Consider the following 17,721-nt stretch of genomic DNA (forward strand, 5'->3'; position numbering starts at 1 on the left):
AAGGCAAGGGTCAGTAATTGTGCAAGCTCATAAAAATGTTGAGCTGACATTGTTTAGGTTTTCCTTTGGTCTTGGGGAGCAAGCATTTGCTGTTGTTATAAGCACTCCTCAGGTGGGGATGACTAATCTAATTAATCAGTAATCCACTATGCTGCAGTGAGACTGCAAGCCATACACATTTTTTTTTTGTATACTAAGTTAATATTAAATATACTTACTTCATTTCAGAAATACTGAAAAAGCCATAATCCCTACTCTGATTTGGCTCAGTTTGAAAAGACTTTAGTACTTTAAATGGTGACTCTGTCTTCATTTTGTGAAATAGCTATTGTGGATCCAGTATGTGACATTACACATTAGACAAGGCAGTCTAAAATACAGTCCCATGGCCACAGGGATGGAGTATCACATGTACACTATTCAGAGTGTTTGCATTCATAGAATCCAGGGACATTGATGCTTCACCATGTTCTACACTCATGAAAAACTCATCTGGAGATTTGAAAGATCTGGGTATTTTAGATTTTCCACATGATCCAGAAAGGTTTGGCTCTGTGAAATAATCCACCCCTCAAATTGATTAAAATACATACTTGTATGTTGTGCTACTGTATAAGAAAATGGCAGATTCCCAGCCAGATAATGGAGCACTTCCAGGTTCTGGTCATAACAAAAGTGTAAATTTCATTCCTTATAGCTCATTCCTTACTACATTGGGAGTATTGATATTGTAAGAAGTTAAAATACTTGTACAGGTAGTTACAAAGTCTTTATTAACTTGATTAAATATGTAAAAGTGGTGAGATATTTTTTCAAAGAAAACAAGGAGGGAAAAAGCTGTAAAGCAGTAAAGTAAAACAGTTTAGTATTCTTAAATCAGTTTTAAACAAAAAAGCAGATGTGATGAAGAAGCCTGGGAATTTTGAGTCAGCTGCAAGTATATTCTACCAGTGAATGTAGGTATGTTCTCTTTTGTGATAAGCAGAGTGCATTTTCACATATCAAAGTAGATCCAATATGATAGAGATGGAAACCATTTATTTTCTTGAGGGAAGGCCTTATGATGAGAACATCCTCCTTGTATCTGTTCTGCTGGCTGATATATTTAATTTTACTATTTTCCTACTTTTTTTTTTCTGATTCCCAGACTAGATTTGATCTAGTTGTATAGACTGGGAGGAGAGCACAGAAGCACAGTACAATTTTCTAACCCTCTTCTTGGCAGTCAGCATCCAGACCCAATGTCAAAACCTGTCACATGTGTGTCATAAATGTCCAACCAATGCTTTGGGAGCCACTTGCAGCTTTTCTGTACTACACGTTTAGTTCTTTGAAAACCCTCCTTTCTAATGAAGTCAGCTGCAGCTGATCACCAGTGGCATGGAAAGGAGCAGAAATCATAACCAACACCAGCCCCCTAGTCTAGCTACTGGGTACTGAATTGTTAAGGTATAAGAGAATTCTGGTGCTCAAATAAATAGAACAGGAAACATGCTTGCATCTTCAGAATTGTGGAGGTTTTTAGATTAGTTTTTTGCGTTAGTCTTATATGTAGTTAATTGTACACTATCTTGGAAAACCTGGATTTGACTCCAAATTTTACTAAAGCTTCCATGTCATTACATAAGAGTGTAATTGGCATCCTTATTCTGGCTTGTAACTTCTTTTTATATGAAAAAACATAAATTATATTGAAAACCCATGTGCTTGCATGTTTTAGCATCATCTCTAATGTCTGTAACAACACTGATGTTAAGAATATCTGTGAAGTAATGCATTGATAATTTTTCAAGAAATGTGACTTGTTTTCCTGCCTTTTGATCACTGAAGGTGGGTTACTTCTTCCTCACGTGGAAGCAAAGAAGCAGCTAAGTCTGGATGCACTGCAGTGGAGGGTTCTGGATATTTAAAATCAGACAGGACTAGAAAAATGTAGCAGAATTGTAAAATCCTTTTTCCAGCTGCCTAAGAGCATCGTGAACAGAGTGGGCATGGAAAGTAGAAATAGATAAATCCAATATATGTTTGTAATAGCAAAAGAATCACTTCCTTTCTGAAGAATGTGAGACATTAAGAAGTAATAAACTGTTAGATGATGTCCCTAGAGTGGCCATGATAACATGTAATTTTTGCAGTTTTTTCCTCTTAGCTCACTCCATTTTATTGTCATAATCTAAAAGAAATATCATATTGCCATATTCAGTGATATATTAGGAAAATGTTCAAGGCACTGTTGCTAATTTTGATTAATAACTTTTAATTTGAGAGGGCTATTTTGTATTTTTAAGGATTCTGCTTTCACAGAATTTGCAGTGTTATGTTTTAACCATGTATTTTCCTTTTTTTTTTTTTCTCCTTTTTTTTTACTGTCTCATTTTCTCATACCTCTGTTTCTTACTTTGTGTAGGCTCTTGTATTGAATATGATGTGCCAGCTGATGAAAACAAAAACTCAGAAAGCAAAATCCTCTAGACATCAGCCCAAAGGTTTTCTAGGCTTACAGCCAGGTCCAATTCAGATACAACCCTTTGGCTGGCTTACATAATCACAGCTTTGTGATACATCTCACAGTCTCCAAATATTGATTTTTCTAATCCTTTGGAGCAGTAGCTCAGGCCTACACAGTGCATTCAGAAGTATTTTTAAAGCGTGTTGTTAGAGGCAGTATATTCGCTAATGAGTAATGGACTGAGCTGATAATGCTGCTTAGGAGATGTATCCAGGAGACAAGCTTGAAAGGAAAATGAGATGGTTGGAGATGTTTTTAACTTCACTGAGATGGCTGAACTTTTTAAGCCACTCTAAGGATGTCCTAGTTCCTTGCTGATGGCTTAGTTCCTCTTGTAGTTTCCCTGAAGTTTAACATTTTTACTCTGTCTTGTTGACTGTCTGCAGGAATTTTGGGGGGTTCTTGTGCTCTGAATTGACCTTTATAGAGCAATTAAGCCTCACTTTTTGTGGCCCATTACTGATACTTACTGACTTTATTCTTCAGGTCTTTCTCTAAAGGGATTTATATTTTCTCATTACTATTATTTTTTTATTTTTTCCCCCGAAGGAATCATAATGGGAAGAAAGAAATAAGGTTTGAAGATCTTTTAGAACTTTTAAGTCCAATGCTGAACATGCAGAGCAGAGTTACTGAAGGGATTGCCTTTTCCAGAAGATTATCCAGAAAATAATGAGAGCCTGCCTGAGAGCCTTCTTAAGTAGATTTGCTGTCAGATACATTTCCTCACAGATCACTCCATGGGATGCTCTTTTTTCTCCTTTCCCCCAGTGGTGTCCATCCCTCCTCGAATGAGTTTGTTTCAACAGCTTCTGACAGTGGGTGGATACCTCTTAAAAATATAGTGAAAAAGCAAAGCAGTTATTATTCTTTCTGGAAATCACATTTAGTAAATCAGTTACTAATTCCTGACCATAAGTCTTCAGCTCCACTTTATTCCTAAGTTCTGCAGGAACTGAGTTGTCAACTGTCTCATCTGAGAGTTAGCAGAGGGAATATTGTTTATTGAATGAGGAGACCTGAGTCCAAAAGAGGGCTGTACTTAAAAAAATATTGAGAAACCTTATTCTGTAGTCATATCATCTGAGTCTAATATTTCAAGTATTTCCTAAATACTTGATATCTCTGTGCTTCTTCTGAACTAAAGGCAAGGAAACATTTTAAAAATCTGTTAATTCTCTTGACAGTAGAAACTTTTTTTTTTTTAATTTGATGTTGATGCTTCTTCAGATGGGTTAATTCTGATAGATATGATTGCCTATGGTTGCAACTCTGTTGCTGACTGTTAAATGTACTGATACCTCAGTAAAAATGAGAAGGGAGGAATCTTCAGAGAAAGGCATTTCCAATGATCATGGAATAAAACAAAATAGCACTGTATGCACTTGGGAGGAAGAGAGGATGCCTAGAAATATATGGAACTTGGATTTCAGGCTGGTTTTGCTTTATTGTCACAAATTTATTTTCTTATGTAAACCCTGTATTGCTTGGAGGGAAAAAAATCCTACAATTCTTTCTCAGAAAGGAAGAATTTTTAATTTATTTTCTCCCAAATGTTTCTGTGTTGCTCTTACCATAGTTAGGTTGCTGTCTGTTAAACAGATTGGATCAGCCTAAAGCAAAAGGAACTTAGTGTTTTTACTGTGATTGAAATAAAAAAAGGAAAAAGGTTCATAAAAGGTACTTCAGTACTGCTGGAAATATTAGAGATATGTCACAGTAGAAGACCAAGCTGTATCAATTAGCTGTGAATTGTTAATTGTGTATTCTTTTCCTTTAGGAAAAAAGATGATAATTCAAATTAATCTTCTAGTTGTTAGGTTTTTACTTTTGGTGTTAATTGTTCAGTGTAAATTAGGTAAGTAATTTGGGATTTTCAATATACTTTTTCAGGTGCAAGTGTTTGGATTATATTCAGCAGAAGAGTTTCATGAAACGTTTGACTGTCCTATTAAAGTAAGTGCTTGTTTTAATCTTTAGTAATTGTGGTGGTGTTGTCTTTAATAACAGAAAGGTCACATTCAATCTAAATGAGAGAGGGAAATACCACTTCCTTACAATGTTATTCCACTCACTAGAAAATAGTTTTCTATCTCAATATAAAAGCTTTTGATCTGGTTAGGTAGGAAGAAAGCCAATCTTGGTTTCCTAAGAAGTATTACTGATTTTTTCGAATACAAAAGGGAAAGTGAAAGAGAAATTGTCCTGTTTGAGGTGTTACCCATCTCAACATATTTCTTTGTAGATTTGTGATACAAATTCTGAGTGTTCTGCTAAATGCAAGGTCAGTATTTTGCAACCAGTTCATATCCATTAAACCTGCCTTAAAATAAGGCAGTAATATTGATGTACACTATCTGAAGGGAAAACTTGAGTTTAACTCTGCTTTAGAGAAGTGAGTCTGCCTGGCTGTTTAAAAAGGACCTCTACCAGGTATATGGGAAAATCTAGTACTTTCTAACAAGAAACATTTCTTGCAGGAGAAAAGGTGATGTGGCAAATGTTTGCATTTTGCTGTTTGGAGTCTTCCCTGTTGCAGCTGCTCTTTAGGGTGTGGGGAAAAGGAATAAGATTAAATTTTCACACGTGCCGGATGTGACTCACTTGCCTCCTAGGGCCTTTACTGCTCCAGTTGGGTCTCCACACTTGACCTGTAACACATAAGGCAAAGAGGCTGTGTGAGATGCTACACAGTGTTGTCCTCTGACAGGGCAGAGGTATGTGTGCTCTTTAGGCAGGCCCCAGACCCGATTTAATTGGGGTAACTATTGCTCACAGCAGTCCTGTTCTGTTTCGTCCTAACTCTGCAGCCTGCTGTACAAAAAAGTAGCTATTGAGTGTAACATGGCCCTCAGTGTCAACGCTTGTCATACAGCATATAATATGAAGAATTATCTTCTCTTCTAGGAAAAAAAAATGTCTGAAACAACTAGGCTTTACTTCAGAGAAAGAACTCAGCTGTAATACTTGATTATTGACAAAAGGTTGTCTAGTTTAAAAAGTGATGTGCTTCATGTAAACTCTTATTTAAGCTACAATCCTCTCTTCCCCCTTCCCTCACCATCCTCAGATTGTTGCTGTTCATCCTAATTTTGTAAGATCCCACTTCAAGCAATTTGTAACAGGAGGAAAAAAGGTAAGCATTCACAATGGACTTTAGCTACCTTTAAATAGCCCTTTGATATAGCTCAGAAGGCTATGTATGCGACTTTTAACACCTAGAACAAAGACTTCTACGTTTTCTGTCTCTTTATGCATTGTATTCTAAAGCGTTGTTAATTAAAAGTGATTTCAGGGGGAGAGAAATGCATTTTTTATGTTAAAAACATGTTGCAACAAGTTGAGATTCAGGATCGAAATACCATTCTGTTTACATAGCCTGAAAAAAAAGTAATTTATATTTCCCAGCCAGATTTTCTCCATTTTAATTTGTTGAAGTGGGAGCAGAAGTTAGACTTTAAAACTGATCTTTTACAAAGCATGTTATCCTGGGTTACCTGTGGGTGGTTTTTCAGGGTGGGGTTTTGTTTGTTTGTTTGGGGTTTTATTTTAAGGAAATAAACTCAAGTATCTTCATCATCTCATGTCCATGGTAAGGGGTTTTGTTGTTTGTTTTTTTTAATTAACTAAGGGGAGTTCTTAGTATAGTAGAGTTCACCCTATTCTAAGCACTTATATCTCTAGGTAGTTTTCTATTTGGATTCATTTGGTGTTTTAAATGTGCATTAAGTGTCTGATTAGTGTAGGATACAATTCTGACTTCCAGATTGCAGCTGTTTCTAGGTCCTACAGGTATCTTACATTACATTGCATATTTTCAGTCAAAATATGAAGTTTCTTGAATTCATGGAATTTTCTGTTGCTTTCTCTTATGAATTAAGGATGAACAATCCTCACAGATGCATCAACCCAAATGCCATTGCTCCCTCTTACCAGAATATAGGAACTACAGGCTTCGAGTGCTGAATGCATCTTAATTTTCATTAACAGTTCAATAAATTTCAAAACATAGCTGTGCTTTATTTATTTAAGTGGCATGTGCGCTTGACAGCTTTTTCTGGCTGGTAGAAGTTGGTGTTGTCCTTAAAATAACGCACAGTCAGTGTGTGTCTGTGTCAGCCACCAGTTTGTGAAGCTTTTTAGTGCTGATAAAAGGGGCATGGAAAGAGAGAAGCAAGGAATTAATAGAACAGGGCTCCGTCAGGTGGTAGAAGATCTTGCATTCACCTGATGCCGAACAGAAAAAAACATCAGGGAGTTAACACATTCTCTTTGGTTATCTTTGATTACTTGACAGGTTGTTTTATATTCTGTCCTCTGGGGAATGGTATACTCATTCTTAATACATTCATGCTTTGCTGAGGAACTTTCCTCCTCAGAAAAACTTTAATTGACATCTTAACGTGAGGTATTTAGCACTGAAACAAATGTCCCTTGACACCTGTAATTTGATTTTATTGGTACAGAAAACCAACAAATAAAACCTCTAGCCTTGTGGTAGAAGCCTTTCCCCTTCTCTCCTTTCCTCCAAAAGGACGATACATACTTTTATAAAAGCGACAACAAAATGCTTTTTGAAAATTCAGGACACTAAATTCCACCTACTAATAAAACTGCTTCTTTTTTTTTTTTTTTTTTTTTTCCCTTTTTCTGAACATTTACTCTTCTCCTTAACTATAAAGCCAAAGCATGTAATATTGTGTAGTATGGAGGCAGCAGGCAACAGGGAGCTGAACACAAGAGTGAGGAGAAGCAGACTGAAGCACACATGCTCAGGCTGTGATCCTCACCACTCTCTCCTTGTGTCTGGGGGTTGTGCCTACTTAAGCAGAGTTAACTAGCCAAGGTGAGCTCCTTCAGGGAGGGGTGCAGGTCCTCCTCTGGTTCCTGAGGTCTGTGCACTTTTAGCCTTTGTATGTATACAGTGACTTCATCCCTGACAGTTGGCAGTGGTGGGAGGCATGTTGCCTGTTGTACTCATACACAAGGTAAGGCTAACAGTAAGAGTATCTTCATTTTAGATCAAACTTAAAACAAAAGCTTTGCTTAAAGCTCTCATGCTATGCTCCTTGCCTGAAGTGCATTAAAAAAACATAGTATGTATCATGTGAATTCTTAATCCAAAGGCTTGCTGGCTCTGTCTGTGTCTTTACTTTCTGGGAATGATGACATAATGTATATAAGCATTTTTAAAGTTGAGCGGGGTTTTTTGTTTGCTTCCCCTTTATGTTTTTAGAAAAGTATTCTTCATAATGATATAAAATGTGTAAAAATGCATTTTTCAGTTCAAAGATTCATTCAGGGCATCCTGGAAATGTTCAAGTGACAGATGGGGGGAAAAAACTAGTGACATGCTTCAGGGATGCATAGTGCAGGTACTCAGTTCCCTACACAGGTGGATGTCTGGAACTTGGGTGAATTGCTGTGTAATGCTGGGATTTGCCACGTCTTAGAAGCTCAGCCTGACCTAAAGCAGACTTAAGAGCAGTGCTCCCTGGGGTAACTGGGGTAATCACTGTGAATTGTTGTAAGCTTAACTCTACTCTACTAGTGTTTATATGGTTGCTTAACTTTGCTTAAGTAGGCATGTACAGAAGCTTTTCTCTAAAACGTATTATGAACTAATTAAATTGTTTGCTTATTAAAGCACTAGTTTTTAAAAGAAAAGAACTTCTGTTAAGCTTGAGATGATATTTTGAGTTGGTAAAGCTTACTTTATCCCTTTTCCTAAGTGAATGAATATTATCTGTGCCTAGAAATAAGACAGATACTGTAGAAATTGATACTATTGCAGTGAGAAGCAATAGGTACTATACCAGAAGGGGTTCTTCCCTATTCCCCTCCTCATCTCTGCAATTAACTGCAGCACCATAGCATCATGGTAACCCTGAAATAATAATACTGTATATTGTAAATAACAGGGCATTTCTATCCAGAGCAGAGAGCTTCAAAGCAAGGGAAAAGACAAATAATGTGCTATTGAAGGCCATAACCTTCTACCTTTTAAAAAAGGGTCTAATCTCAAAAAATAACAGGGTAAAAGCCAACTAAATGAGGGTGGTAAAACTGAAAACAAGATGCTCTTGATATAACTCTTACAGTGCTCGTCTTTCCCAATACATCAACTAAATGAATGTTTTTGTGAAGTCCGAATATCCCTTATGTCATGAGGGTTAAAAAGACAGAAATAACAAAGGAAGAAGACTGAAGATTATTTCAGTTCCAAAGTCAAGGTATCAGCTGCTGTGACTTATGTGAAGATAACTTCAGGAGAGCAGGACAAGTTGAGATTCCTCTCTTGGCAGAGACGTCATCCCTATTAACGTCAATAACTAGACACAAAGGCTTTTGTAATGAAACTCTGAGGAGAGTCAGTCCTCTGAAGTGATAGTCACTCTGTTCAATGTCTGCTAATGAAGGGCTTTTTAAAGTCTTCTCCACCTAGCATGTTAGTGGGGACCCAGCACAAATTAAGCAAATATGTTCTGAAGTATAGGAGTAGAATATTCCGTACCATAAAGGATTGGGTCTCCTCATTTGCCTACATTTTATATAATAAGTACTGATTTGCATATTGAGTCTGAAACATTTTAAGGGCTAGAGAACCAAAATAAAACTGCAGATTTACCCAGTGACTGTCAATCTCTCATCTCTCTGTATCTACTTTTGTCTATATCTACATAATATACTCATGGGTTTTTATATATATATATATGTTGGAAATATATATAAAAACATTTTTAATACTGTCTGTGTTTCTTTTGCTCCAGAAGATACATTTTAAGAACTGTTTTTCAAATACAGATGTCTGATCATGTTTTATCCTCCTAGAATTAACCTTTAAACATATAAATGCTTGTGTTTAAACATTAGACTCTTTTTATTTTGTCTTTTATAAAAGCAGAGAGAACTTAGTGTTACTTGAGGCAAATTTCGCATTTAAAAAACCAGAAAAACCAAAAGTATATCAGTGTCAGAATTCTGGATCCATGATAGCTCTTGCCTGACATACAAAACAAGACAGTCTTAATGCCTTTCCACTCCATGGATCCATGGATCAACAACATACACAGAGAAAGGATAGTGTTTGCAAACAGTGCACAAATGGGAAGAGAAATAACATTCTTGGGGATCTGTGACTGCTGTTAGGGGTAGTGGAATTTGTATGTTAAAGTCAAGGAATGTCTCAGATACTTTTTTTTTTTTTTACTTGTTGCTTTTCAGTGTCAGCAGTTGCACTTTGTGTGGTGAGTAAGTAGATGACCTTACCTCTGAGCCCTATGATATGTACTTCATAATAACTGAACTACTTTGACAAATTATTAAATTGTCAGGATGCTGTTTGCAGCACAGTCCATTTTTAGAAAGCAGATAGTCAGCTGTTTGGCATTATGTTGGGTAGAAGAGTACCAGACAAGAAAGGCAGATTGCTTTGTAAGCTATAAAATGTCACTCAGTAAATACTCAAAGGTCTGATTTAAGTGAAGAAGGAGTAAATACTGTGGCAATTTCTGTCCATGCATTGGATAATTTACCATAAGTAGGAAACAAACTGTAGCAGCAAGCAAAACACAATAAACTGGTCTGCGATTTACTTACTGCAATGTATAATGTCCAGATGTATCCCATGTTATTGAGCAGATGAGACTTTGATATGTAGTATGTCCTGTTTGCTTAATAAGCTTTTTTTTTTTTTTTTGCTTATGTTTCTTCTTTATGGGTATTTGGATATGCGTTTCTTCTTTATCGCTAAAACAAAAATTCTCCTTGTGCTGTAATAAATTTGGCTCGTGTAAAGCAAATGGATCATAGTCCTATGTGCTTGTAATCTATAGTTGTGTGTTTTACAAATGTCTGTGTAGAGCCCTTTTTTCATTGCCTGAGGTGGTAAGCAAAGAGGATCTAAGTATATAAAATGTGTCTCTCTGCCTGCAAGACTGCAGGATTTGCTTTTCAAGGTGTTAATTCTGTAGCTCTTTGTGAATAGGCAACAGCTTGAATGTGGCAGTTGAGTTATTAAAAGTGAAGCCTAATAAAAGTCCTGTGACATTTGTTTGTATTAAACATCTCAAAATTTCCGGCTTCTCCGTCCATGAACTACAGCAATAGCTCCTGTTTCATCTCTCACTGTTGCCATCACATACCTCCCGATGCTGCTGTCTGCCTCTTCCTCCTTGCTTGATTTCCCTTGACTGCACTTGCTGCCCTCCTCTCTGTTCACACCCCAGCTCCTTAGACAACATTTTGTGACGAAATCTTGAAAGCTCATCTTCAGCTGAAAGCTTGAGGCTTACATTATTCTCTGCCTTGTTTGAGCTCATCTGGTCCATCATCTGTTTCAAATACAAAGTATAATTTTTTATTGTTGCTCTATGTTTGCCTAGGGATGAACTATTAAACAGTAAGTCTTCATGCAGCATGCTATTCTGTGTTAGTCTCTGGTAGCTGTTAATCTTGGCTGTGCCTGTAAATACTGGTTTTATGTTGAAAACCATAAATAGCTGTAGTGATCACTTGTAACCATGGAAATAGCATTTTAGATTTTTGTGGTCTTGCCTTGCTGAGGTGGAAGTGGTGACAGAGGTGCCAAAACGCAGGACAAATGCCACAGGTAGGCTCATCTTCACACTTAGACAAAGAACAGGACTAGGAAATTACAGGGACTTTTTTTCCTAATTTTTATTTTGTGAAATAAAAACTAATCCAGCAGTTCTGCAGTAGGGAATGGAAAAGTGGCTCTTCAGTTACAAATTGAAATCTTAAGCCTTTTTTTCCTCCCTAAAACTTCTTCAAATCTTTACACAGAAGGTGCAAGTTGAAAAAAAGTAGTGATGCTGGGCATCATTAAAAGTGTGTTTCCTTTGAAATTTCTGTGAGACCAGCCATCCTTTTTTTCAGTATACTGAAGCTAGTAATTGGTAGGGAGAATAAATTAAATTTAATTACTTCACCATTTTGATACTACCAAAGTTGCAATCATTCACTTTTTTGTTCAAAGGATTGGGAATTCCTGTAGGTAGTTTAAGACTAGGATTACATGTAATTAGTGTTAACGCTAATTGCATGACAGGCTCCATTAAGTCCAAGCACTCATCTATTCTCTTCGGTGAATGCACTCTAAAATAGAGTTTTTAGCTCTTTTTGGTGTAGGTTAATCTCCTGTTAGTGAAAGATATGAGGAGATGTATTCAGTAATCCAAGATAAATGTATCCACTTATTTTTAAAACCAAAGTGTCCTGTTCCATCTTCTTGTCTCATACATTTCAGTATGTCATTTTTCTTAATGATCTGGTGGACAATCATAAGCAGTTAAGGAGACTCATAAAATAATTAGTGAGCTAACAGAAGATTGCAGTATACTGTGAAGCAGTGTGAGTGGGAACTTGGAAGCTAAAGGTTATTTTATTTTAGCTGTATTATCAAATTGCACTGCATGCAAGATATACTGGAAGAGTGTTCTAAGCACAACTGTATTGTATGTAACAAAGGACTAGAAAGTTTTATGAGAGCAAATGAAAAACGGGGAAAACAAATTCTATTGCAGAGAAGCCAAGAAAGTGGGATTTTGCCTGCTGTTGAAATATAAGTACTGTGAATGCTGACTACCATAATATAGAATTTATGGCAAATAAAGTCCTAAAATATTTTTCCCCTTCCAGAAGGAGAGGGAGGTGGTAGGAAGAGCCCCTCCAGGAACTGTGGATTTTTTCTTACAAGTCTTCTTTTGAAGTTTTAAATTACCTTCTGGTATGATCAACATATCAATGTGGAGAAAGAAAGGAAGACAAAGAAATTAGACTGCTTATTTTGAGAGAGATATCTTCAGTAGACAACAGTTACAAAACACATAGGAAAGTTCTAGGTTCACAGAATCGATTTCCAGGTGTCATTGCTCTAAGAAATAATAAATTAATCACAGTATGTATATCAATAGCATGCAGATAATTGCACTGAAGATAACTTAGTTTAGCATGTTTTGAGATTTTTTATTATTTTTTGAAGTCACAGAGTGGAGGGACCTTTGGCCTCAGTGTTGGATGTATTTCAGTTGCTGGTCTGAAACAGGGAATGACGGCGTGATTTCAGTGATTCAGATTCACTTTCCTTCCTTATTATAGGTGATACCAGCCTGTTGTCTTCTACTGCCTTGATCTGAAAGATTTTATTCTTAGGGTTGAGCATAGATGGACACAGGATTTTTCAAATTATCTTCTCTCTTCGCCAGTTCTTTCTCAGATCACCAACTTTTCCTTGCAGTTTGTTGCTCAAAGTCACAAAAAAGCATGAATAACAAAAAAGATGCAAAGTGTCATACCAAGTTTGCTCTGGATCTTGACTATAATAAATTAATGTAAATCACGATTCAGTCACAAGCAGAAAAAATTCCAAGTAGAATTAGTATAATTGACATCAGCTAGGTTTAACCTTTCACATGATCCACATCAGTTTTTGGAGCTCTGTCCAGTAGGTCTCAATGCAAATATCATATATTTTGCTGCTGTCTTTATTGAATGGTATTGAAAGAAGCATCCAAGCAGCAGTTCTTCTTCTGTCCATCTTCTCCTTATATGTTAGTAAACTAGGAAAAAAGTAATTTTCACATCTGGATCAACACAGCTCCTAGTTTTTAATAACATCTTTAACATCTGAGTGGAGATCAGACTGAGAGCTGCTCCTGTCCTAGAAATATACCTACCAGTCTTCTAATGGAAATCCTTTCCATATAGCACTGACCTACAGGCATAGATGTTACACTGCTTTCAGTGGCTTGCCCTGGTAGCTGTAAAATAACGTGTTCTGTGAGAGTTACTGAGTAGCCTTTTCATATGAGGAGAAAAAAATCTATACTGTCTAAAAGTTGGGCCTTCATGTGACCTATGTAAAGGACCCAAAATCCCTTTGCTTGAATTAAAAGTTTGATGTCTGCAGTGTAATTGACACAAAAATTTCTCGATAGACTACCCTACCTAGTGCTTGCGTTAAACTCTGAGAGAAAATACTTGTCTTCTGGTGCCATCTGGTGGTTTTAGGAAAGAGGCAGTCTGATAATTGCTGTTAAAATCTCATATGTTGCTAAAAGATCTTATTTTAAACAACTAGTGCCCTAACATTCGATGTATTTATCCAAATACAAGTGATGGGAAACCATATATTAAAAAGTGCATACATCTGGATCTTAGATAGGAAATATTAGCAAGAAGAGTACTCCATTTGGGTTTTAGCATGGTAGAAATCCTTGCAGGCAGCTCTTTCACACCTTCTAGTGTGAGGTGTGAGCTCGGGTTCAGGTTGTGCAAATGTTCCTGTGTGGGTGTACTGATGCAAAAGTTAGCAGGAGTGGTACCTTAGTGTATGATCTCTCTAGATGCTTCAGCTTCTTACTTAGATATCCCTCCAAGTGCTGCACTTTGCATCTCTCAGAGTGATTCCCTGTAATCCTGTTGAATAATTTAAAGAGACACACAGTGTGGTGACTAACAGCTGGCCTGGAGGCCTCACAGTTCTAAATAATCCTAACTATAATTTTATAACTGAAATATAACTAACTATATAACTACCTTAATTATTTAACTTGGCCAGTCTGGGTCCTTGGGGAGCAGGTCTAGGCTGCAGGGGACACAGGCAGCTCTTGGCCAGTTAGCCAGGTGGCAACTAATTCAGCCAATCAGGACCTGAGTGCATGAACTTTCAGAACTATACAAGGGGAACAGCACTCAGTAAAAGTTGGCTCTTGCCACATGAACACAGAGTGTCATTGTCGTCGCACCCGTCTCTACTGCCATGATACAGAATCAGAATATTCTGATTTGGAAGGGACCCACAAGGATCATCAAGTCCAGCTCCTAAGTTAATGTCCCATAAATGGATCGACCCTGCAACCTTGGCATTATTAGCACTATGCTCCAACCAACTGATATGGACTGTCTTTCTGTGCAGACTTTCTGCACGTAGTTGGGTTTTTCTTTGCTGCTGAAAAGCATCTCATAGCTTCTCTTATGCATTTAGGTATTCTAAAATACCTTCTTTAGTTACAGAACATTAGATTACCAATCACACAAGTTTTACAATCAGCAGCACTTGTGGTATAGTGCAGTTTGCACATGTGGGATTAAAACACAGCATCTCTAGACCCCTGTGGAAGGCTGTGTAGTTCTACGTGGAGGCAAGCAAAAGGTCTCAGGCTTGGGGATCTTTTAATTTTCTTTGACTACCTGTTTTTTTTGGAGGAGCCTATGACAAGATTGGTGAGGTGACCTGGTTTCTTTACAAATTTTCTGAAGTGTTGTCACTAGTGCTGTAGAGTTAGGTTCTGAAATATCTTAATTTCTTTATCTTTAAGAGGTAAATAATTATACTTACTGTTCTTTGGAGAAACTTGATGAAAGGCCTTCTTATTAATATTATGAAGTTTAAGAAGAATTCTGTAATATACAAGGTACTCAATGTATATTGATTGTATTTGCTTTTGTTTTGTGATAGGTGTGTATTTTTCATTGCCCTTAAATCCAAATAGAGTAAGGGATAATGAAGAAAAAATAACTTCCATGTCTGCATACAGCACTGTGTCACAAAGATATTTGTTGTTGCACTTCTTCATAGTTGCTGTTATATGAAAGAGGCTGGATGAATAGATGGAAGCCTTCGGTTTTACATGAAGGGGAAGGAAATATAAGAAATGTAAAATGGAGAGGGCACTTAATTGCTTGGGCTAATAATATGGTAAGTATTTTTCACCTCCATTACATGAATAAAAATATCTCTGTGTTACACTGATTACTGGAATTTTTCAACGCTAATTGCCAGAATATTCAGTTGAAAACTGTGCATTTGTAGAATTGGGTGTAAAAGGCATTGAAGGATAGTGGTTTATATATAATTTCTTTGTAGAAATTTCTTCTGTTGTTTTCTTTTGGTTAGTCAGGGTTCTCCAATATGATTAGACTTCTGAAGAAATTAGGAAGGTAGTTCTACATACCACTAATGTATACACTATTGTTAATTAGAATTTTGATTACTGCAATTTATTGAAGCAAACTGAGGAAGGAATGCCTCAGATTCCTCAGAAGAATGTAATTCTTCTCTATATAAACAATAGAACATCTCCACTCCCTCCCACTCACTGAAAAAAAATAAACTGTCTGTATTTTGTAGTTTGTACTGAAATGACATTGTCATATGCACTTTGAATGTTGCAGATTATAAAAAAATGCAGTAACAATTTCTCATTTTGTTAAGCTGCTAGAAAAATTAGTCTTAGGAGAAAAAAGGCCCCTTTTGTTCTAAGTGTAATTTTGAGGGAAACCATTGCATTCATTCTGAGTGCTACATTTCACCTATCACTGTATATCTAATTGATGGGTCAAGCTCTCCTTTGAAGCTCAGCAGTGAGGGATATGTTTTTAAGTGTGTATCATATCTAAAATTCAAAGTATTTTTTTAAATGTGCTGAAAGTGCTTCTGAAACACTAGCTTTTTTATCTTCTATTGTTTTTCCATCCTAAAGGAAGGCATTTGTTGAAATATTTTAAAACCAGTGTTCTTTTTTATCTTTTAAAACCAGTTTGATATGAAATTATTAGAGGTGGACCTTTGTTTATTTACTTCCCTTTAATAACTATTAGAATGGAAGCTTCATTGAGGGCTTGATTGACATAACATTTGGTTTTTTGAAGGTTTTGTTCTTTTCAGATCCATACAATTAAAATACATATTCTAGGTATCTGCTGGGATGGGTAGGACCAGGGCTATCCCTAGAGATGATGTGCCACATCAGAACAAGGAATGCTAATAAAACATTGAGAGCTATCTGTCAGAGACAAAAAGCCATGGTCAGGGCCTATCTTTCAAAGAAAAATGAAATTACACTTGCCCTCCAAAAGATATTTGGTTATTGCCCTTTCCCTTCCCCTTTAACTTTTTAATTCCATTCTCTAACACTTTTTGTGTTACACTTTTTTTTTCCAAATTGGAGAAAATGTTTATAACCTTGCTTCTTATTGTGTGTGCATGGCTACCTAGTTTTTATATTTAGGCATGATCTAATTCTGCTTTTCAGATGCATAGGTACCCCATGTTTGCTGCTATGCCCTCTTCTCCTTCCTCCATGGCTAACAGTGCAAGTTTTAAGAACTGAGACATCTGAGGGATAAATCCTTAGAGCTGCTGGACTCCTATTTGGACAGGTTTTAGCTTCCTCATGGTAGGAAGTTGACTGTGGCAGTCCTTTCAGTTCATGATGCAAATGGCATACCTGTTAGAGGAGAAGCCACTGTTCCAGCATTCTCACACCATTCAAGGAGTTACATACACACAACTCCATGCTTTTAACTTCAGGGACTGGAGTCCTTTCACAGTGGGCAGCTCCAAGGAGCCAAGAGGGGCCCCTTCCGAATCCTCACTCACTTCTTGTGTGCTTGTTCATGGCCAGAGCATGGGAAGCTACACAGCAACAACTAAAACAGCAGTGGGTCATCAACATTGTTCTTACAGTAAATCCATAACTCAGCACTGTACCAGCTACTAAAAAGAAAATTAATTATTAATAATTACTTAATAATTAATTAATTGCTAGCCAAAAGCATATCTAGGTGTAAGTTCACAGCTTATAGCCTAAGACTTTCAAAAAAATCCAGCTACTGATGCTAAGCAAGTAAACCTAAGCAAACAGCATACTATATCATGATATTATAACTCTAAATAAATTACTCTTATGTGAAACTTATTATATTAAACAACTGTCTCTCAACAGTTATAACCAAAGAGGATCCTACACTGTTAGTTTGAAAACCACTTTAAACAGGAGCTGGTATATCCCATATAAGATTTGCTGCCATGTAGAAAAGCAGAAAGTGTGATAATGGGTCACTGAAAATCATCCTTGGAGACAAAGTAGTAAGATTTATAAAAAAACTTTATTAAAATGCAATTCAATCAAGATTAAAAATTTTACCAGATGAGCTTAGAAAACACAAGGGATAAGATGCTTGTTTGTGTTACCTAGAGATCTGGGCTCTGTACATTGCAGATGCTGTGTGTAAGTTGTTGTTGTTGTTTGTTTGCTTGTTTTTGAAACCTTGATGTCTGCTAGCTGATGAGATGTCAGTAGAAGTGTGTTCCATGCTCACAATTCTTCAGTGACAAAGATCAATACAAAAAAATCTCATCACCCACCCTCATACCACTTCCTGTTCCTCATGATTAAAATAAAAGG

General features: G+C 36.7%; 1 protein-coding gene across 2 annotated transcripts in view; it reads left to right on the plus strand.

Moving 5' to 3' along the window:
• The window catches only part of VPS41 (VPS41 subunit of HOPS complex), a 106,831-nt gene that overhangs the window by 40,817 nt on the left and 48,293 nt on the right, over positions 1-17,721 (plus strand). For both annotated transcript variants that reach the window (XM_014892600.2, XM_088167829.1), the window contains 3 exons: positions 4,403-4,465; positions 5,580-5,645; positions 15,111-15,230. In XM_014892600.2, the coding sequence (XP_014748086.2) occupies positions 4,403-4,465; positions 5,580-5,645; positions 15,111-15,230 (249 nt within the window). The remainder of the gene's footprint in view (positions 1-4,402; positions 4,466-5,579; positions 5,646-15,110; positions 15,231-17,721) is intronic.

Source organism: Sturnus vulgaris, chromosome 1 (assembly GCF_052056855.1).
Source record: "Sturnus vulgaris isolate bStuVul1 chromosome 1, bStuVul1.hap1, whole genome shotgun sequence".
In the NCBI taxonomy this organism is placed as follows: Eukaryota; Metazoa; Chordata; class Aves; order Passeriformes; family Sturnidae; genus Sturnus; species Sturnus vulgaris.